We start from the raw sequence: 22,846 nt of genomic DNA, 5'->3' as shown, positions 1-22,846 counted from the left end.
TGTACAGGGACAGGAATATACTGCTTCCCAAGGGGCAGAGACACTCCTGAAAACTTCCAGGGAACACATCCGGAAAGGCAGGTTCAGGACTTGACTGAAAGCAACCTAGGCTAGAAGACACGAGGTCTGAGAAAACATGAGGTCTGGGTCAGCCTTCATTCTTGGTTCTCACTCTGTGCTTGTCACTGGGCAGATGACCAAGCTCTGCTATTACTATTTCTTTCCTTGTAATAAAGACATTCATACTAAAAGGCATATGTAACAAGACATTCAGAATCTGTAACTATATTCCATTTTTTTTGCCGTCATTTGTTGAAAAGCCATAAACTATGGTGGGAAGTGGGTGAATGGTGAAATTGAGGTCCAGGCCACTAATGACGTACTCCAATCAGCAAACAATGTTCTCAGATGCTTCTGTACAAGCAGATGCACAGGAAAGGTCCAATGCATGCTCAAGATTTTGGTACATTTCCAAAATACCGGACAGCCGTCTCAGCCAAACCTCCCACGCTCCTTACTCCTGCAGGTCTGCATGGGCCAAAGCTACAGTCAAACAGGAACACCTGACAGCTGCCGTCATTAACACAGACCACATTCAAAACTGTATGAACAGACCTGGAATATGGCTTTCTGAAGTCAGTAGTCCTCTTATCAAGAACACGTATGTAAGTGTTAGGGACATGTTTTACTTTAAAGAATAGAAAAATTCATTCTACAGCTGTGTTTAAATAAAGTAATGAGGCAGTAGCTCAATGTGTACATCCATACATACATATATGGTCACACACACCAAGCAAAACCGTCCTTCATATTTATCTTTCCTCTTTAATCTTCCCATCATTCCACCGAAAGCTGCAGCCTGCCGCCTCAAATAGACTTTGATTCATCACCTCCCCGAAGGTGCAAATCAGAGAGCCTGCCTCACGCTGCAGTGTGCGTCCTTGAAAACTTGGTTTCGAAATCCGATCAGCTGGTGGTGAGCACTGGAGTGTAAGTCTGTGTAAAAGGAGACGAATTCTGACCTCCCCCAATACAGGGGGTCCTTGACAAAACACACACATGACAATCTGGCCACTGGGATTTGCCGAAAGCCACAATCTGGTGCCCTCAAGTGAAGACACGGACTCTCCAGAGGTGCCCCAGCGGCCCTTCAGCAGCCTTCTCCCCCTGGGAGATCTTAATTCTCTTATGTCCAATGGTGGCAATTCTGGGGCAAAGTATATGATCTCTACTGCATGATCTAGAGCAGTGGTCAGCAAACCCATTAGTCAACAGAGCCAAATATAAACAGTACAACAATTGAAATTTCTTTTGAGGGCCACATTTTTTAAACTTAAACTTCTAATGCCACTTCTTCAAAATAGACTTGCATGGTATTTTGTGGAAGAGCCACACTCAAGGGGCCAAAGAGCCGCATGTGGCGTGTGAGTGTGCTGACCACAGATCTAGAATATATGCAATAAGGCGATAAGGAAAGGAGGACAGTATTAAAGGTGTAACTCAGAAGGACAAACCATTAGGCGGGTTTCATAGCAGAGCCCCTCCTGCACAGAAGGGAACAATCCTAGCAGCCAGAGCAATGGCCTGTCCATGGTGAGGGATTCATCCGAGGTTCCAGATCCTCCTGATCTTTGCTTCTGGAGCCTGAGGTCTGCAGCCCCAGAGCAGGTGGGGTCTGCACAGACTGGCCATGTCCCCAGAGTGTCTGGCAAAACAGGCTACTTTAAAAATTCCGCCAGACGGGCGGCGGGCCTGCCTGAGACAAGAACAGCCCCTTCCCTGGACGCTGCCTCTCACCCAGCACTGTGATGGTGGTGTAGCTCTCCTGTGGGGGGTCGGTGTAGAGCTGGCAGAAGTATCTTCCTTCATCAGAAATGGAGACATTTGTCAGCGACACTTTGAGTTCACTGCTGGAAAAATTCAGCAGCTGAAACCTGCTGTCCTTCAAAGCTGTGAACAAAGCACAGGGTTTGTGACTGAGACAGGGACAGTCTGCTTCCCTACCCCAGCGCAGGGAGATGCAGACGCCCGGAAAGGCAGCGGCAGAGTAGAAACGCCGAGTCTCCCGCACCCAGAGGGGAGGTACCCTTTGTACTTCCCGAGTTACTACTGTCGGGGCTTCTGTACTAACCACACGTGGACAAGCAACCTGTCCAAAGTAACCTGTGCACGTGTGAGTGTGTATATATACATGCACACACACTCTCACCCCACCCCCTATGCCCTCTGCTTCAGTGCATCAGAGTTCAGCACTTACTGAAATGGTTTGGATGTATCTTTGTATTTGGTATCCTATATTACAAAACCCTAATATGCAAATTGACCAAACAGTGGAACAACTGGCAGAACGACTGGTTGCTATAACGTACATTGACCACCAGCAGGCAGATGCTCAATGCTGGAGCTGTCCCCTGGTGGTCAGTGCACTCCCACAGGGGGGCGCCACTCAGCCAGAAGCCAGGCTCACGGCTGGTGAGCGCAGCAATGGTGGCAGGCACCTCTCCCACCTCTGTTGCAGGCAAGTGGTAAGGAGCAAGGGGTCCCTGATTGTGAGAGGGCGCAGGCTGAGCTGAGGGACCCCCAAATCTCCCCAAGTGCATAAATTTCATGCACTGGGCCTCTAGCTATTGATATGATTTGAGGTGGAACTTCACAGGGATAGAAGGTGACCAGGTGCCCCCGGAGGCCTTGACTGACATCACCCTGTAGTTTCCTAAGAACAGTGGAAGCCAATTGGGCAGAACACAGGAAAGCAGTGTATGTGGACTTACTTCTTTATAGCGAACTAGAGGCCCAGTACACGAATTCGTGCATGGGTGGTATCTGGTCAGCCTACCTGGATCAGGGTGCAGGGGTGATCAGGGGTGGGGCCAGCTGGGTGAGGGACCATGGGTGGTTGGCTGGCCAGCTTCACCCCCTGGGTAAACTCTAGTTGAACTCCTGGTCTAGGGGACAATTTGCATATTAGCCTTTTATTATATAGAATAGTCATGTTTAAAGTCCTTATATTAATATTGGCCAAGGCTAGGTTATTACATAAGGACAAACATTTACTCTAAGAATAAAAAACCTGGCTTCTCTCCTTTATTGTCTCAGATATTCTTTAGATTATTCAACTATCCACAGGTCATGAACACTGCGGTGGGAGGAGACAAGGCAAAGGGGACTCTCCACACCTGTTTTTTGGGCACCAAGACTCTCAAACCAGGTTTCAAAAGACCTTCTCTGGCTCTCCACCAGCCCGGGCACCCATCTGCACCCTTGCTGGTTTATGCAGGTAAGTGTCCAGTATTCACCTCTGTGACCCTCCATTTGCAATGTTTTTCGTACAGGGACACCTCCACATACCGAGGTGCTATGATGATAGGTTTGGTTTTATCTTTATAGGTACAGATTGCCTTGAAAATTTCAATCTTCAAACCAAACAGATTACCCTTCAGTATGCCCTACTTTCCTGGCCTTCCCCTATTTGAGTTGTTTGTATCAGCCAAGTATTGGGACTCAATTGCAATTCGCCTTGAATGGCTACAATAAATTCCTATTGCAAAGCAAGACCTCCTTGCTTTTAAAAGGGACCATTCAAGGTTTCTATTAAGTAGAAAGATTATGATTGCACATCTCTTCCCCTCCTGAAGAATTGGCTAAACTTTAAGCATCTAACATTAAGCTAAAAAGAGGATTGTGGCAATCTCTTTATCAAGACAACACGCAGGGAAATCAGCTGCCGCCGAACACTGCAGAGACGGACACTTACGCCTGAAGTCCCTGAAGTAAATGGTCTGCCTGTTGGGATTCAGGAGCTGAATCACGGAGTCGTCACTCTTATTGACTTGGCAGCTGATGGTTGCAACTTCTCCCTCAATAACTGTCACGTCTTTCGTAAACAAATTCTGCCCATTGCCTTAAAAAAAAAAGAGAGAGAGAGAAAAGATCAGAAAGCATTTTCCATAAATTAAAATTTGGTTAATGGGATCAATTAAAATGAGAAGCAGGAGGCGCATTGAGAATGGGAAACCAGGGGCAGCACTGGGTCAGCTCCCCTCCTCTCTGCACGGGCCACAGCCTGAGTCTAATGTCCACGTGGGTCTGGGGGCACAAGACAGCAGCCTGGATGCCCCCTGCCCCCAGGGTGAGGCGCTCTCGGTCCAGCCCCGAGACCTGTGTGAGTGGAAAAGTCCCAGTGCCGCTTCTATGATGAGCTGAGCTGACACCGCGCAGTCGGGCAGCCTGTGTCCTCAGCCTCTGCTCACAGGCCCTCCAGCTGAGCTGTTTGACCACTTCACAGAAGACTCACAGGACCACCTACTAGAAGCAGGTAGGACGGCCGGCCCACTGAACAATCTTATGTTGTTGGTGGCTGTCAGCATTCCCAATGCAAGTGGTCCCCCCTTATCCACAGGGGTAAGTTCCAGGACCCCCAAGTGGATGCCTGAAACCACAAATACTACTGAACCCTGTATGTACTACGTTCTTTTCTATACATGCATACCTGTGATGAAGTTTAATTTATAAACTGGTCACAGTAAAAGATAAACAACAGGAATACAATGGAACAATTATAACAATATACAACTGGCTCTTGAACCACCCATGCAGTCGAAAATCCACATATAACATTTGACTCCCCAAACTTAACCACTCTTAGACTACTGTTGACCGGAACAATCGTGTGAACATTCTAGTAACATGTACTGTGTATGTTCTATGTATTTATATACATGTAGTAAGTGTATATTATATACTTGTATTGTTCTTAGTCTGAAGTAAGTGAACGGAGAGAAAATGCTATTCAGAAAATCATAAGAATGAGAAAACACATTTAGACTACTATATGTATTTATTAAAAAAACGTTCATGGAAATCTGGGTTATTCAAGGGTCACCTGCACTGTAATAAAAGTTGAATGTGGTCTCTTCTCTCTCTCTCTCTTTCTCTCTCTCTCTCTCTCTCAGTTTTACATTTCCCAGCACAAACCTAGTCCTGCATCTGTGACCAGCCCTCACTTAAAGTAAGTGACCTGGTGTCACTCGTTTCGGGGACCCCTCGCTGGTTGCCTCAATGCTGTCTGTCACAACACATGGCATCAATCAGAACATGTCTTCCATCCAAGGCTTCCATCCACAGTTCAATGCCTTTCCCATCCTAACCAATAAGCACTGAACGTGCACTGTGGCCAGAACTTTTGCAGCTGGAGGTGCAACAGAAAACTAGGGCAGGTTTCCTTTTCCTTCTTCACAATCTCAGGGATGGTAGCTTCGTTTTTACTGTAGATCTTACCAACTTCAGCACAGAATGTTTTCCTTCCCTCATGAGGTGGAGAACTCCCACCTGGTCACCACAGGAGCCTTTAGGGCTCCCTGGCACACTGAGTCGCCAGCGTCCTCACTCTGGCGCTTTGGGGCCATTGGTAAGTAAACCGCAGTGACTTGAACACAAGCACTGGTGTTGATAGGCAACATCAATGTGACAACTGAGGCGGCTGCTAAGCGGCTGTGGGCAGGGAGCACTGCGGCGTGGAGCTGCTGGGCAAGGGGAGGAGGCATGTTCTGGGTGGGGCAGAGCGGGACAATATGCTATCTCATCATGCTTATCAGAATGCTCATATTTAAACCATAGGAATTGTTTATTTCTGGAATTTTCCACTTAATATTTTCTGACTACGGTTAACTGTAACTATTATAAAACCATGGAAAATAAAACCATGGACAAGGGGTGTCTACTGTATAGGCAGGTTCAATATGTACTGTGTGGGAATGGGGACCTACCAACTCTAATTCCTTGGAATCCCAATAGAATCCTGAGGAGGCTGACAGTTCAGTTTCTTACAGTTCTGCTTTCAGAAACGCACACCCTCCTGACTTATGTGAAGCCCTAGGCAATACCGCACTGAGCCCTTCGGAAACCCCTTTCAGAACACGCCGGAAAGGCAGGGCATCTGGCCCACTGGCCTCAGGGGCACCTGCAAATCTGCTTTGGTTTCGTGCTTCCAACCTTAGTATTGTAGTTAGGGTCTCTCATCACTGCCCTAAATGCTTCACAGCACAGGTAGGAGAGCAATTGAAAAGCAAAAGATGAAGCCATTGTCCAATGTCCAATCGCTCATACAGAAGAATATGACATTGTTCTGGCCTTTAAGAAGCTGCAATGTGGACGAAAACTGAGACCTACATTCCCCCCCCCCCCCCCCCCCCCCCGGTCCATCCCAGTGCAGGCAAAGGTATATGGTTGGTCAGGAAGAGGAAGAGAGATTGCCTTTGAGCTGAAGGATCTCAGGCAAATCTTTTAAAGACCTTGGGATAGTTTCTCAGCAAAATGGGGATGCAATTAAAAGCTATTTCATAAAGCTGTTGGGGGATTGAGATAGATATATATAAAGCACATAGCACTGTGTCTAGCTTCTCATATAACTGAATCGTGGCGGCTGCCATCACCATCACCATCACCATCACCATCACCATCACCATAATTTCTCTAGATGTCAAATCCAAACAGTTATCAAGCAACTAGTATATGTTGGGGGTAGGGTGTTTACAAGAACTAAGGCTCAGTGTTTCTGCTCTCTATATAATTATATATCAACTCAGCATAGCTTAGTCACTCACTCCCTTACAAAACAGTCACATTAAGAAACAAAGGTCAAAGGTAAATACTATTCTAAAAAAAAAAAAAAAAAAAAAAATACACAACCAGACAGCCCGGGAAGAGATGCAATTAGAGCAAATGAAGGGTTTCCACCTGCTAACCCTGGTTCTGCCGGGGGACCCTTTTCGACAAGCCACGGTAGGAAAGCTTGCGAAGGGGTGTCTGAGCTGTCTTTCAGCCTAATCCACCTAGAAATAAGCCAGCCCCTGGTAAGGATCAGAACAGAGGAAACGAGAGGGATAAGGAGAAATCATTAGCTCCACAGATAAATAATTCTTGGTGCTTGAGAAATAAACTGAAATGAAACCCACCCTGAGATCCCCCATCCGGGTGTGAGCACGCGGCCCAGGGGCTGGGGCGCGTAAGGGCAGGCCCGCCTGGCTTGCCGCACAGGGGAAGCTTAGCGGGCTGAAGTATGACAGCGAAGCCGCAGGAGGAAAAGTGGCCAGGAGAAAGGAAGGACTGCTTAGTTTTCCCAGTGGATGAGAACCCCTCCTCTGAGGGCAGCACTTCATTCCCGGATTTGAGAAAAGAACAAGGTGGTTTGGCTAGTCCTGGTAGAAGGGTGTGCAGGAAGGACAATAGCCCTTTTCCTGGGGAAACCCAGTCTGGTAAGAAAGCAAAGGAAACATTAAACTGCGCGATTCAAATGCTGTAACTGTCTCAAGTCACGGGGCTGGCCTGGAGGAGGCTGGCATACAAACTGGGCCGCTGGGCGGTGAGGGAGTTGGCTCTGTGCGGAGGAAGTTAAGTTTATTAGCGGCACAAGTGAGAAGCTTCCACTTAAAAAGCGAACAGGTGGCAGGCCCCACTCACTGCACACACCCAGGCTGGCAGACTGCTCCGCGCACCTACTGTGATGGAAAGCCAGTTGCAATCTGATTGCGCTCTTAATACATAGTTCTTATGGAAATAACTAGATACTCTTAGTCTTTACCTGGAATCCTAGCATATTCTGAGTGGCATGTTCTATTCATATTCAGGCCACAAAATATTTGCCCAAGAGTTGAGAGAGTTGACCATGATTTTAAGCAATGAAGGTAACAAAACAAAATCCAAGGGGTTGTTTGTTTCTGAGAAAGCCTAAATATTCTTTTAAAATATATATATATTTTATTGAATTTTTACAGAGAGGAAGGGAGAGGGATAGAGAGTTAGAAACATCGATGAGAGAGAAACATCGACCAGATGCCTATTGCACACCCCCTACCAGGGATGTGCCCGCAACCAAGGTACATGCCCTTGACCGGAATAGAACCTGGGACCTTTCAGTCCACAGACCGACACTCTATCCACTGAGCCAAACCGGTTTTGGCTAAATATTCTTAATTATTACTTCTAATGAAGTAATGTAAGACCAGATCACCTTAATGTGTCCTTATGGGGAAGCCACTCAGGGAGAGCGGGGGCCTCTGCAGTGCTGGCCCTGGCTGTGCCCGGAACACCCACGGCGGGACCATCACTGCTGTATTCATCTTCGTAAATTTCTAAGGCCGACCTGAAATCCTGTCTCGGAAAATGCCAATTCCTAGCCATGTTAACATGGCTGTAAAACTAATCTAAAACTACTATAAGTGATAATGAAATACTTTGCTGAAAGATATCTACCTGCCTGGGCTGATGACGGTGGCCCAGGGATGTCACCCATAAATTACCGGGGCAGCTGGGCAGCGGTTACGTTAAATAGAGCTCCATGCTGTGAGACACTGCGATGGCTGACGTGAAATAATGGCCTATTTACGTGAGGCAGGGAGTGAATGGCAGGGATGAAAATGTATGCGTGTTGGTACTCTGAACTGCCTGCAGCCTTCATGTAAAAATACTTTCTGCCCACATCCTCAAATACATCTTCCAAACAGGAGACCGACTGTGACGTGGTGAGTTTCCCCTTGAAATCGATATGACAATTAGGTTGTTACAAAACGCACTATGACGTGAGGCAGAAGAGTACAAACAGGCAGCTTTTCTTAAACACCCCATTGTTAAAATCTTCCCGGTTTTCTGACACAGAACGAGCAGACACAGCACATGCGGACATTTGTGACTGCTGACCGGCGCAGCGGGGTGAGGGTCCGGAGACAGAACCAGACCCACTTTCCATTTCTATCAGCCACTGGCTTCCAACAACTTCCCTACTGGCCCCACGATTCCTAAAACTAAGCTGTGGCACCGGAGAGGCCCACTCACGCACAGGTTACCAGACAGAAAACATACTGTCTGAAACAACAGTAGCATTTATTGTGATGACCAGAAAGGACCATTTCAAGCTGAGCTGGTGAGGACTGGAGTGAGGCTGGGGGCGTGGCTGGCTCAAAAACCCCTTATTAATTCAACCTTCAATTAGTTTAAGGCACAGATTCTTTCCTGAAACACCCGTTCACTATACACGCTATCTGAATGGCACTACCCGAAGCACTGCCATTGACGGGATCTATTCGGTCCACAATGTGACCACCTGACGGGGGAGGGGTGAACCCCCCAGCAGGAGCTGAACTGAGAAAGGCCTTCTGCTGCCCCTGAGGGAGGAAGGGAGAAGGTTACCCAGCCTGAGGCGCTGAGCTGGCCCCTCTGCTCTGGGCCCTCCTCCCTCTCAGACCCCTGGAGTCTCCTGCATCCCCACTTTGAGGACGAAGCACTGAGACACGAGCTGCTTTAATAAGTTGCCCAGTGTCCTCGGCCCAGCGGCTGCTGGCCTTTGAACTCAGCTCTGCCAGCCCCCCAGCACTCTGGAACCCGCCGGCATGGGGACTGGTTGCCAGGCTCTCCTGGCGCTGCCGCGGAACATGCACTTGTTGTTCAAGGGGGTTATTTCTCTTTGAGCAACTTCTGTTTTTTTTTATTTCGATAATTTATCCAGGACACAATTACACACTTGGAGATGACAGAGGAAGTGTCCTGCATGTAAAACGCCTTGTTTACCGCTGCTGCCTTCTCTGCTCAGCACACTGGGCCCAGCGGACGCCTCCCCCACCCCGCCTGCTCTTAATAAAGCCCTCATTTATGCGGGGAGTCTCTCCACCGAGTCCACAATGAGAGGGCAAGTCCCAGTTAGAGCAGGACTGGGCCTATCCCGTGGCCACGATGGAAACTTCCTGACACGGAGGGCCACCGAGGACTCGTGGCTGGAAGACAGTTGCCCAGAGAAGGAGCAGATCAAGGCCCGACCTACTTCTTCTGTAAGAACCGTGTTAGGGAAGCCTCTGTCCCCTCTGCTCAATGAAGTCTGAACCCAGCGCAAAGCAGCACAGTGAGGCCGTCTAAACAGCCAAAGTCTGCCCCAAACCACAGGTACCCCACAAACCTCCTCCGGATGAGCAATGTGAGGCATTCATTTTTAAAAGCCGCAAGAAATTTTGAAATTTTACATTCATTATTATAAAGGGTGGGATTATTAAGCCTTTCCCTCTAAGAGGTATCAAAGAGTCAAAAAACATGTATGTCTTTGAAAACCTTATTTTCTACTGTTGTGTGAGCCCTCTGCCTTCAAGCTCCCAGCGGCTTTTCACCCACTCCTGTTTCTAGCAGATCCCATTTTTACAACCGCTGGTTATATCCCCACCTAGACTGAACCACCCCCACCCATGTCACACCACCACCAAGGAGGGTTCCGAGGGCTAGCACCAGAAGTGAACACATTTCAGGAAAAGAGAAAAAAATGAAGGTTCTGTTGAAAGCCAGAGGGAAAAATCTTCCTAGCTGCCTAAGTCCCCTCAAGTCAACGTACAGACAGTGTTCACTACAAATCATTAACAAACCCATTAAGATCTGATTTCTATCTAAGCAAGTATTGCCAGCATATTTTGTACATTTCCTTTAAAAGACTCAATCCTATCTTTCAATTCATTAAACCGTCCCTTGCATTTACAGTTCTATATCAAATCAGAAACCTATTTGAATTAATAAGAATTACAATAAAAGTAATTTGAAAATAAATTATTTGAAGTTCAAACCACGAAGGCTTTTGATGAAAGGATTTAGTTCCATTTAAATATCACAGCAACAGTTTTAGCCATCTAACGTGCAGATGAGAGACAGTGAGAACCAGTGTCCGGAAAGAGGGTCCGTCAACCGTGGATCAAGGTTAAGGGGGAGACCTCTTCAACATAAACACAAGTCTTGGATTCAAAGAGAGGCAGTACATCAACCTGTGTGAACACCTGAGCATTTATTTAAAATTCAGTCTGCTGTTTGCAAAGCTACTCTTACCCTTCTAGACCCTCCTCCGTGGTTTGCTATCCCAAATAGTAAAGTTGAATATGTTGATTGTTTGCATCCAAAATAATGAACGCAAATCAGATAGCTGGTAAGCTTAGAGTTAAGCTAAACCAACTCAACAAGTAACTGAGTGGGCAGGAGTATGTGACACTGACCAAAGCATTTGGGTCACCTTCTTCTTCATAAAACCCTATGAAATCCAGGAGGACGCATGCCTACAACCACATGGAGAGGGGGAGGCCCGGAGGCCGCACCTCCTAATGCAGTAGTTGGCAAACTGCAGCATAAGCCACATGTGGCTCGAGAGCCACAGTTTGCAGCTCTGTTGACTAATGAGTTTGCCAACCACTGCTAAGGCACCCTTACCCAGAACTTTTGACTTCAAGTTAAAGACATTAGTACATTATTAAAAATTTTTAAGTGTTTTTCCCTAGCAGTGGTCGGCAAACTCATTAGTCAACAAAGCGGCAAACCGTGGCTCTGGAGCTGCATGTGGCTCGTGAGCCGCAGTTTGCCGACCACTGTCCTAAGAGGTCATCAAGGCACTTCTGTTCTTGGCTATTTCTAACTAACATTCAATGATTAGCTTAATTCTAATTACAAAAGCAATATATGCTCAAGGTTTATTGTTTTATATGTAGTATTTGTAACACTATGACATGAAGATGGTCAGAGATCTTATAAGGTCTCCTGTAATATAATTACTGTTGAGTCACTTGAGCTTAGGGAAGGAAAAAAATACTGACTTTAATCTAATCTCCTTTTATAATCAGTACAAGGTGGGGCACATTTTTGAACTGCAAGGTAAAGCGGAAGGCCTCAGTGCTGGTTTTTCTTCAACTAAAATTGTTGCTGTACTCTGAATGCAAAACAAAAAAGACCATCTGACTCAACACGAAGCTATTCGTGGATATTCTGTACACACGTTCTTGTTGAGTTGACTAATGGCAAATTAACGTTCTCTATTTTAGCTTAAACACATACTATAGGTATGTTTGATTAGCACTGAATTCCAAAAGCTGATTACTATGCATGCTCTGATTATGTAATTACATAATAGAGCATAATGGCTCCTTTGGAGTCATTATGATCTATATGGCAAACATGTTTCAGTTTTGCTGGAGTTTAAATACACGTTGAGATGACAGCTCATAACAGGGCCCTGCTTCTCAGTCTTATCAGCTAAGTGGGCATTCTCCATCCGTCCTAACATCTTCTCGACCCCAATTAAGCCCATTGTGTCAAGTTGCAAACACTTTGGAGAAATTCTCTTTGTTTTCTCAGCATTCAAAAAAGGACATTCATTTTAAAAGCTGTATTAAGCAAAAGGCATGGGTTAAAAAAAAAAAAAAGCTCAGATTGCATCCTTCATCCACCTTTGAAAGGTCTGCAGGGAATCACATCAGTTCATTCATCACTGTTCAGATAACCACAAGGGGGTTAAAGACGGAATTTCACCTTTAACTCCCAAATGCTCACGGGGAGACAGCCAGCACACTGATGCTTCAGGGTGGCTGGCCTCTGTGCAGGCAGCTGGGCTAACGGAGCATCAAGCTCTCATCCAGCCACACAGAGGGCCAGCTCCCCAGCCTCGGGGCTTGCAATGTCCCTTGTCTTCTGCAGCTCCCTTGGGAGAGATAGCTATGGAATAGCACAGCCAGTTCCCAACAGAACTTACTCAGATTGTTGTTAATTCCACCGTCACCTAATAAACTGGGAAGTAGTCAGGTTTAAGAACGCTATCCCCATGAAGTCCTTGAGCCTTACACGACTTATCTGCAAGAGGAGCCACTTCTTTCCCTTCGGAGAACAGGCTCCCTCACTCCATCCCAACCAAAGGTGACGGAGTCTCAACCCAAGATGAATAAGCATCGAGCTGTTTTTACCTTCCCATCTGTTGGTTTTCCACACGGAGGCTGAAGGATTGAGGTCAGGCACAGTCCACCCCGCATTTCCATAGAGGATGGGCACCTCCTTGGGAAGGAAAGCATTGATCGGGCGCGTGAAGACCCTTTGCCAGGAAGACTGTGACAGTGGCAAGTGGTTACAGCAGCTGTGCCTGCGCTATTTCAATTTTAACCATCGCATTAGCCTCCTTCCTGTTAAAAGACCCTGAGCTCAATAGACCTTTTCAATCAATGCCCAAAGCACTAAGGGGCCAAAGGATTGTGATGTTAAGGTTTGAGCCGTACCATGCAGAGGTGCAGGCCAGGCTGGAGCCGGCCTGTGCGGCGATCCCACCCACTAAACAAGATCCCAAGGAGCTTCTTCGTTAAAATGCACATATCAAAGGAGCCGAGGGCAATAAAAGAAACAGGAGTATAAAAATAAACCATAAAACACAATCATCATCCCTAAAGCCCTTTGTTCTTCACACGGAAAGGTAAAAACCCCCGACTTCTCTCCTCTCGCTCCTTTTCGTAGGTGGACAGCTTTCATGGCCCTTTTGCTCATCAAAAAGATAGCATCTTCTTTTGGAGAGAAGATAGCCTGACCCTGAAGCAAACTCCCTCCAGCTGGCAGGCTCCATGAGAGTGAAAAGGTGGAGGGAAGGGAGCCCTGCAAAAGCCGGAGGTCACTGTGTGTGTGCTGTGCGGCCGCACTGAGATCACCTTGAGGAGGGCCTGTGAGCGGGTCCACCTGACGTAGGCTCCGGGAGGAAGGGGCTCTCCAAAGTACTGACTGACACAGAACCACCGCCCGCGCCTTGGACTCGGGAGAACAGTCTGAAGCCAGAGGCTTCCTCCAGAACTAACTGCTGGCCAGGCAAGCAGTGCCTCCGTCAAGATTTGGTTCCGAGATGCTCGTTCACGGCACAGGAAGGAGAGGACAGCCTTTGGAGGGGCTGAAAAAGTAATAATGCAAATATGCATGGCATCCCCCGTTTCAGACTACACTGCTTTGCTAGACAAAGCCTGTGGCAGGCCCTCTGCGGTCTTCCGCATCCACCACTTGCTGATGAGCTGATGAAGTGTGGCTACGTTCTCTGGGCTCTCCTGGTACCAAACGGCTCCTTTGCAAAGTGGAAACCAGTTCCACAAAACGTGGCTGCCCGTGAGTGTGGACTAAGGGGAAGCGATTGGCATTCCAAAAGGGATGCCTTGTGCAGCCAGAAGCTGGTAGCTGACAAATCACACGCTTACATCACCCAGTTAGCTAAGCCTGGATAATGGGAGTCCACCGTTTTAATTTAATTCACATATCGAGATATTTACATTTCCCAAACTACGCGCTATTAATAACGCAAACAAAAGTTTACAGGATGATAGCTCAAAATATATATCAAAGTATTTGAAAACCACAAAGGAAGATACAAACATTTGGCTCTATTACCCCTATAAAGACTTAAGGGAACTAAGACTCTCTCTCTCCGGAACAGACCTGAGTGCCCACAACCAAGCTCCCACTCTGTGAGAGAGATGTCAGATTTCAAAGCCCTGGAGATGCCGACTGGCTGTGCTGTGGCCACAGGCTTAACGGATCCCCCTCAATTCCCCCAAGTCCTAAGCGTGTCAGACATGCAGACTGTTTGTCATACTTGCTGCTGCTAACTGCTCTACAGCTTTTTACACTGACTTTCCTCCTTACGACCCCGACCTCAGGTCTCAATTGAGATGGCATGTGCATTTCCCTGATTTTTATACCCTGCCTTTAAGTACTCCATTCAATATCCTTTTCCCCTTGGCCAGGAGGCACTTTTTGTTTCAACTTACTATAAGCTGATTTTCAGTGCACACTGACAATTAGTATAAGATATTTAAGATCCCAAGGCTATCACAGGTAACAATGGCTACCGCCACAGGGAAGAAAAGGGAAGTGACTGCTGCTTTTCCCCACCTCTGGAGGCCAGAGAAACACCTTCTTTCTTTTGCAAAGGGTTACTGATTTACTTTTTTTAGTATAAAAAAAAGTCCCCACTGTTTCTGGAGGGGGCGTTATTTTAACCATCTGCATGATAACACTAGCTAACATAGTTTTTCAGTGTTTCCTCCCTGCCAGGTGCTATGCTTCATTTTGTACATTATCTCATTTAATCCTCACAGCAGTCCCCTGAGCTTCAATCGTATCATCACCCCCATTACAGAGCTGAGAAAACTGAGATTTAAAAAGGTTAACTATGTGGTTGGAACCAACATCTGAACCAATGTCTATTTAAGGCTAGCTCTCTGGTGCTATTGACAATATTACTATATCAATGAGGCTTTATAATGCTAAAAAGAAATATATCAATGAGGCTTTATAATGCTAAAAGGAAAGGGAGGAACTAGTAGAAGAAGCTACATCTCATTCCTGTGATTCTGGAATAAAATGAAAGCAATACTCTCAGCGTTTGAAGGAATTTGAAGCTATAAGCAATCAGGATGCTCCAATTTGCAACACTGATAAAATTAGCTCTATACCAGAGTCAAATACTGGGCCTTTGGTGTTTAGAGAAAAGAAAGATGGCTCTTCTGCCGAATGATCTGGACTCAAAAGGCCACTCAACTCCAACCTCAAGCATTTGCAGTATCTGTTTCAAGGGCGTTCATTAGCACTGGCAGGCCATGTGGCTGAAATTTGGCTGTAATAGCAGTCTCTCTCTTCAGCTCCTTGTGCATTCTTTCTGCCAACAAGAGCCATTGAAAACCTTCCAAATTCAAAGCTTAGCGCTGACAGGACAAGCAAGCAAGAATATCAGTTGGAACACATCAGATATGGACTCGGAGTGAATGTCAGCTTCGACTAACATTACTACAGAAACAGAAAGTGGGAAACGGGGGGCGGGGAGGGGCGAGTGTTCCGATTCTTATTCTAGAGAGTGTTCCGAGTGTGCGTAACATAGTTTGTTCAGTAGCAGCTGTGAATCCCTGATAATCATCGTGCTGAATAATTCTGCACCATTCAGCTTCCGTCTCCTACCAGGAAGCCAGGCAGCGTTGGGTGATGATAAGAAATGGACAATTTCTTAGCTAGAAAAGTGGGTCCTGTGACGAAGGCCCTGGCGTTGGTAAGTTATTTATTCCCTCTATCATCTGTCCGTCATAGAGCAAGCAGTGGTTCTGAAGGCTCTGGGCTCTTGAGTTGCTGGCCGCAGCTGAGCCTGGGAAGAGACACCAGAGCTGCAAGACTCTTTGCAAGCGCGAGCTTCATGAGAGGAGAGGGGCCCACGGAGGTGCCAGAGGCTGCTTCCGTGATCGCCGAGTCCCAAATCGGTGCTACCATGACACCACCTTGAGAATGACCACCGAACTGAGGAATGTCTGAGAGGACGTGGCTATGCCTGGTGTTTGCTTGTGAGGGGCCATCTAGGGAGAAACACGACCATCCGACTCGGAGAGCAGGAGTTTGCTGCAGTTCTGAGCTGACCAGCGGTGGAGCTGGGAAAACTGGACATCGGACTCTGGGTTTATACTTTGAAAAGGGTAAAAGCTCTCTCTCCTCGGGTTTATTGTGAGCATCAAGCAAGGAGATGTGTGCAGCAGTATTTGTACGCTCCAGCAACGCTAAGTAACGGGTACACGCTGCATCCTCCAGCTCCCTCATCAGCGTCAGCACGGTCCACACGCAGCCTGTGTCTAACTTAGGACCTTCCTCTGACCTCCCAAACCTGCTGGGCTTCCCACTGCAGAGCTTTTGCCATTATTCTTTCACTCCAAGGCTGACGGAAAAGCAGAGTTAGGCAAAACATCTTCATCACTCCATTGAAATCATGTAAATCCAACCACCACAACCTTGAAAAGTGTATGGTGGTATGCAGAGGCCTGGACCCTTTAGCCGGCGTCCATCTCTAGCACTAATGATGAAGTATTTCTGGCGCCCCCCTTAGCCTGGGCCACACGGGGTGGGAGGGTAGTCTCCTGCTCTGAGGAGAGGAGGTCACCAGCACCAGCTTGGGAAGGGAGCACCAGCTCCTCCCGAGGGTCCGCCATGGCCAACCCCCCAGAGACCCAGCGGGCCTCGGGGGCACGGCTCCTGGAAGGAGCTTTCCGCAGAACCGACTCTCCCGCTGAGGCCAACATGGAAATGGCATGAAACGTTAGAAGCAAAACCATGTCCACAGCTTTCTGCCTGCCTTCTCTGTCATGTGCAGGGAGGACCCATGTGCTGATGAAAGCTGGAGGCCGGCTTGGCCGTTCTCTAAGCAAGTTCAGCCTGCCGGGCTGTGTCCTCCCTGCTTCCCTCCCAGGCTGCTGCCACTTCACACCGACGGTCCCTCCTTCACGACCAAGTGTGAGAGCTCCGAGGAAGGTGCTGAGACTGCTCCTGCTCACTACCGAGCCGGGGTGTCCGGGGTGCCTGAGGTCCCTAAAACCTGACCTCCACTCAGTGGTGTGCTTCTGTGGCATTGGGGGAGGGGAGGTGCCTGTGCTGTAATTTCCCCCCTTCATGTGACACAGAGGAAAGAATAGTGCACACACAAGATTTAATTAATAATATTAGGTTTAGTTTGACAGTTATATACTTTGATGCCAATAGATATATTCTTAGGTAAAAATATACCTTTGAATGCAGGAAGCAAGTCAATAAAAAGCTGGTGACTGACATTAGTTTGTTATTGACATTAACATTTTCTGCCATTTCCACTCTCCAAGCCCATCCATTACATCTGTCACAGCAGCTGGGCATGGGCATGGAGGCGTTCCTGCCCGCCCCCCGCAGGAGCCCGCCAGGGCCGCCTGCCTTCCCTGGGCAGCTCTGACCCCGCCCTCAAACTCTGACTTGCGTGTGCTGTTCTTGCCTCAGTCTCGGCACTCACAACTCAGACAGCTCCATGGTCATTCATCTGATTATAGGGGTGTTTGCTTCTCTGGATTGGATCTGGGTTCAAATGGAAGCTCTGCCAGTTGGGTAAACCTTGGAAAAGTCACTTGGGCTCTGAGCCTCAGTTTCTCAAGCGTGCATGAGTATAGAAACATCTCCCTTACCAGGATATTTTGCAAACTAAACGGGCTACCCAGCGCATCTGTACTGCATGAGAGCTGGCACGTAAGGTAGTGTGCCCTCAAAATACTAATATAATAATTACTTTTGCTCCTTGAGATAGTATACTATCTTCTTCATCCTCGTCTCCTAAGGCCTAATACAGTCAGCGTATACAGCAAGTGTTTAAAAATGCCTGTTGAGTAGTTACTAAATGAAGGGCTGTTTAGACCTTCATGGGCCTTAGGCACTCTCATTGCCGGAGATAACAAGCCTGTCAACACCACCACATTAAGTGGCACCCCTATCCCATATCGAATATGCTTTTGAATTTAAAATCTCAGAGCATTTTTATGATTTTGCTTTTGAAATTGTTCGTTTCAATTATACTTTATTCTGAAGCCTAACATTTCCTTCTCCCTGGCTCAGGCAGGTCCGCGAGGCTGGTGAAAAGAAACAGGCCGGGCTCTGTGCCCGTGGTGCTCAGGGCAGACAACAGCCTACCCCGTGGGGGACAGCCATGCGCAGTGGGAGCGAGGAGTGAGGGGACTCAGGGCATAGTTTGCTAACCTGCTTCGGGAACCTGGAGGAGGGAGAGGCCAGGACGGGGTGCGGGTTCCAGAGAGGGAGGAGAAATCTGAAGGCACTGGCATGTCTACAACAAAGTGCCATGAGCTGGAAAGGTCACCAGGTCCAGATATCGAAGGACACTGCATGCAGGCTAGGGAATTTGCACTTCATCCTGTAATTAATAGGGAGCCATTATGTGATTTGAATCCAGGGGGTGATATAATCACCCCCATACTTTAAAGATAACGTCTGTGAGGAGAAGGAGAGAAGGCTGGAGGCAGGGAAAGGCTGGAGCCAGGAAGATCAGTTAAGAGCTTCTGCCCAGATTTCTCACAGCTGATAGGGGCCAGGCGAGGGAATCAGAGCGACGGCAGGGATTGGGGTGGGAGAACAGAGCGAGGAGTCGTCGAGAATCCTTCCAGGGAGGCATAGGCCTCTGGCATCAGCAGGTTTTCCATTGGCAAAGGACTTACCCTAACGTTCCTCAGCATCTCTTCCAAACTCAGCTCACGTCTAGTGGCCTTCTAAGACCAGCAGAGAGCTGCATTTAAGAGTTAGAAGGCAAATTGCACGTACATTCTGTCACTTCTGTTGTTCATATTGAAAGGGTTTTGGTAGCACTCACTTGTACCAAAAATATGGTTAGGAAACCTGGGTGTCTCACCCACCCACCTCCACTGGAGCCTTGCTAGTTAGTATGGTGGACAGGAGTTTTGAAAATCCCTGGAAAAGTATTAAAAGTGCAGAATCTCAAAGTCACACCCGACCTGAGTCAGAATCTACGTCCTAACAAGAGACTCGGTCACCCTGTGCACAGACAATCTGAGGAGCTCCACCTCGAGGACAGGACATCTGATGGTTTTGGGGTGCCCTGAACTTACCCAGGAGACCGCAGAAGGAGCTGAGCTCCCGGACACCCGGTTCTGGGCCCTGGTGAAACAGGGTCCTGGGTGGCGATGACCCACCCGCCCACAACCAGGAGGCCCGTCTCCAGGAGACATGTGGCTTGGACATCTTCTCCTGACTTAAAACCAATCTTTAAAAATTCAAGTTTGCGTGGAGATGAACGGAGGGGGGCCATTTATAAAGTCAACAGGAAGTAGAAGCTAGCATTCTTCCTCAAGTTTCCAGGAAGAATGTGCTTTTCTCCGGAAAGCACAGAAGCAAAGGGCTGGGATAACCTTACATCTGAGACACCCCTCCCACAGCAGCTGAGGACAGCGGGAACTGTGGCCGGAGCAGACAGACACTCCCCACTCCGCTGCAAGCCACCGCTGCGCCTGTGCTCGCAACCCCCAGGGCCTTGAACACCCATGAGACCTCGCACACCCTGGGGTCCCTCACATACCGAGGGGCAGCGTTTTGCACGCTGCACCCTGGCAAGTGGCTGCTGCTGTGGTTTCCCGGCCATAGCATGCTCTCTGCTCACCACCCTGAGCTAGGAAGACACAAGGAACAGAAAAACGAAGCAAATGGTCCCAATGAAAGCCGAGCAGGCTGCTGAGCTGTGCTCCGAAAGGGATGCAATTCAACTCTGTGGTCTGAAGGGGTAAGCAAAGCAAAGCGACACTGCCCATCACAGCCGGCCTTCCCCTCGGTGTCTCGTAGATCAAATTTACTGCACACACACAGGTGGCAGCATGAACAGTCACCTCCCTGAACTCAGCTCGCGTGCAGTGGCCTTGTGACTCACAGCGAGCCGCTATTAATTTCTTTGTCTCCTAAGGCATAACACAGTCAGCTTGTACAGCAAGTGCTTACAAGGCCTGTTGAATAGTTACTAAATGTTTAGGCCTTCGTGGGCCTTAGGCACTCTCATTACTGGAGATAACAAGCCTAACAATACCACAACGTTAAGCGGCACCCACATCCCACATTAAATATACTTTTGAATTTCAAATTTCAAAGCGTTTTTATGATTTTGCTTTTATAAAATTAGTTTAAGAGAACTAATAAGAGTCTTGAGCTGGAGGCAAAAAGCAGCAGGCACGGAAAGAGCCAGTGGAAGGCTCGGGGGACCAACAGGTAAGCAGCCCCTTTTCCACGCCTCTTCCCGGGCACCGCGTGGCCTGGACCGCTGGCTTGTCCTGGAGGCTGGGGGAGGGCGCCTCGTCTCCAGACAAGGCCAACAGCAGGCCCAGCAGCTGCTCGGCGGAGGCATGCACTCTCCAGAAAGAACAGAAGCAAAGGGCTGGCCTATGAGCGGGAACTCTCAGCTGGGAGCTCTTCACCATCACTGAAGCTGCAATGCCTAGACCTGCACCCTCTGTCAGCTTCCTAAAGGAAAGGCATTCGCACTGCCTTTGGGTGGGGAGAGGGTGGAGCAGCAGAACGGGCACGCATGCTCTCCTTTCTGTTCCTCATCAGTCCCAAAGGCAACTGCTGGCCCCTCGCTCCTGAGCCATGTGCGCCTGCTCCCGCGTGTAAGCACCAGCACCGCGGCCTCTGGGGCACCAGCTGCGGCCATGGGCGCGAGTCTCAGAGCAGCTTCCGGCTGGTGATTGAAGCACACTTGCAGAGAGAATAATGTTCCAAATTCCAGTCTCTTAAAAAAGCCGTTAGGTTTATGGGCAGTCACGCCTGTCACATTCAGGGTGTGAGTTACGGACTTCGTGGAAACACAGGGAAACCCCCACCGCCTGGCACAGCCATAATTTTTGCAGAAAAAGACCTACAATGGGGGGACTTTATTACTACTATTCATGAGTAAGAAGCCAAGACCGACTCTCTCAGCATTATAAGGCAGTGCTTTTTTTAAAGAAGTATTAAAAAAAAAAAAGATAAAAGAAAACCCCTAATGGGTGGCTGGCTGTTCTATTCACTTTTTAGATTTGTCCATTTTTGAGTGACTGTCGGTCGGCACCAGGGACTCTTCGTAGCACCTTGTACTTGGGATATAACAAAAACATGAAATGATTAAAAATACTGTGAGTGTAAGTGCAGAAGGGACTACATATTCCGGCCCCAAGGAGGGCCGTTTCTTTGCCGAGTCAGGCACACTCCATTTATGTTATTGAACTGCAGCAGGCCTCGCTGGCTGGGCTCAGACTCCCTGACATGTCAGAGGCACTAGCGTGTCCCAGGCGCACGCCAGAACAGGAGCCCTCAGGATGCGCACCCTCCGCCTGCGGAGTCCCGGGCGCACACATACTTCCAGGTCCTGGGCATGCTCCCACGTCACCAATGCCTGCCTTCCCAAAACGGTTCCTCTTCCCACTAACTCACCCAAGAATCAAAAGCAAGAATGAGCTACGAGTACTGCAGAGCTTGTCACAGAACAAGGTTTTAGTATGAACAGTGGAACTAAATAATCTATCTATATAAAAAGCCAGTGACCTTAACGCCATAACAACCAGAATGACTGATCACTATGACACTCACTGTGGCCAGTAGGGGGTGGGTCTGGCTGGCCAACCTCCTGTAGTCCCCATCCCCCTGCCCGGCCCCACCCTAGATCAGTCTCCCCACTCCCATCAGGGGCAGGGCCCTGTTGGCCAACCACCCATGGCTCCTCCCCATCGCCACTAGCCCCCAATCTTGCTGCCACCCCCCCCCCCATTCGGGGGAGGGGCTGGCTGGCCAACATCCCACCATCTCCTCCTCCTGATATGCCTGGCTCCGATTCGCCCCAATTGGGGCCAGGCCGTCCAGACTCCCCTCCCCTGTACAAATTCATGCACTGGGCCTCTATATAATAAAAGCCTAATATACAAATTGTTCTACCTGGAGTTCGACCTCTGGCTATGACATGCACTGACCACCAGGGGGCAGCATGGCAGATGGTTGGTGTTGGCAGCAGTGGAAGCACTACTGGTACTGATGGGCCCCAACGAGAGCAAGAACATGACAGGATGGTGGAGCAAGTGAGTGGGTAGTGCCAGGACAAGGCGGATGTGAACGGGGGCCTGGTCACCCCACCCATCGTCCTGAAGACAGCGGCCAGTGGTGGTGGTGGTGGTGCGGGGGGGGGGGGGGCGGTGTGTGTCAGGGCCACTGCCTGGCCCCCAGGTGCTGAGGGAGCTAGGGGGTGGGGGGGGGGGTCCTGTCCCCAATCCATCGCTTTGTAGGTGGGATGGTGGAGCAGGTGAGATAGTGGTGCTAGGCTATGGTCGGGTGCCAGGTGAGGCTTGGGCATGAGCTGGAGCTGCGAGTCTGGGGGCATAAGCTGGGGCCCGATCCCGAGGCCACCCTGAGGGACCCCACCATGCATGAATTCGTGCACTGGGCCTCTAATAAAATGCTGATTGAGTGCTGTTCCTTTGCCCCCAGCTTTGCCTGGGCCCAGGGCTGCAGTGTTGCACGTGTCTGTGGGTCTCGGCTTCTTCTGGACCCCGCAGGGTCTCTAACTTGGCAGGACGGGGGTGGTGCCCAGGGATTTGCATTTCTAGTAAGATCTCAAGTGCTGTTGTTGCTGCTGATCCAGGTACCATACTTTGGGAACTGGCTTGCATAACCTTCCTGAATCCTTCGCCATGTCTACTTCACATCGGAGGGAACCACGGCTGAGATGGGCTCTCCC

At 48.7% G+C, this 22,846-nt stretch overlaps 1 protein-coding gene across 6 annotated transcripts in view; it reads right to left on the bottom strand.

Moving 5' to 3' along the window:
* CADM1 (cell adhesion molecule 1) overlaps window positions 1–22,846 on the bottom strand; it is a 337,249-nt gene that overhangs the window by 57,822 nt on the left and 256,581 nt on the right. For all 6 annotated transcript variants that reach the window (XM_084893901.1, XM_084893902.1, XM_084893904.1 and 3 more), the window contains exons 2-3: window positions 3,755–3,901; window positions 1,798–1,950 (exon numbers count right to left, since the gene is read on the bottom strand). In XM_084893901.1, the coding sequence (XP_084750027.1) occupies window positions 1,798–1,950; window positions 3,755–3,901 (300 nt within the window). The remainder of the gene's footprint in view (window positions 1–1,797; window positions 1,951–3,754; window positions 3,902–22,846) is intronic.

The sequence above is a fragment of the Pipistrellus hanaki genome, assembly GCF_964339955.1.
Source record: "Pipistrellus hanaki genome assembly, chromosome: 9".
Taxonomy (NCBI): Eukaryota; Metazoa; Chordata; class Mammalia; order Chiroptera; family Vespertilionidae; genus Pipistrellus; species Pipistrellus hanaki.
Note: the sequence above shows the minus strand (reverse complement) of the source record. Positions and strands in the feature narration are given on the sequence as shown.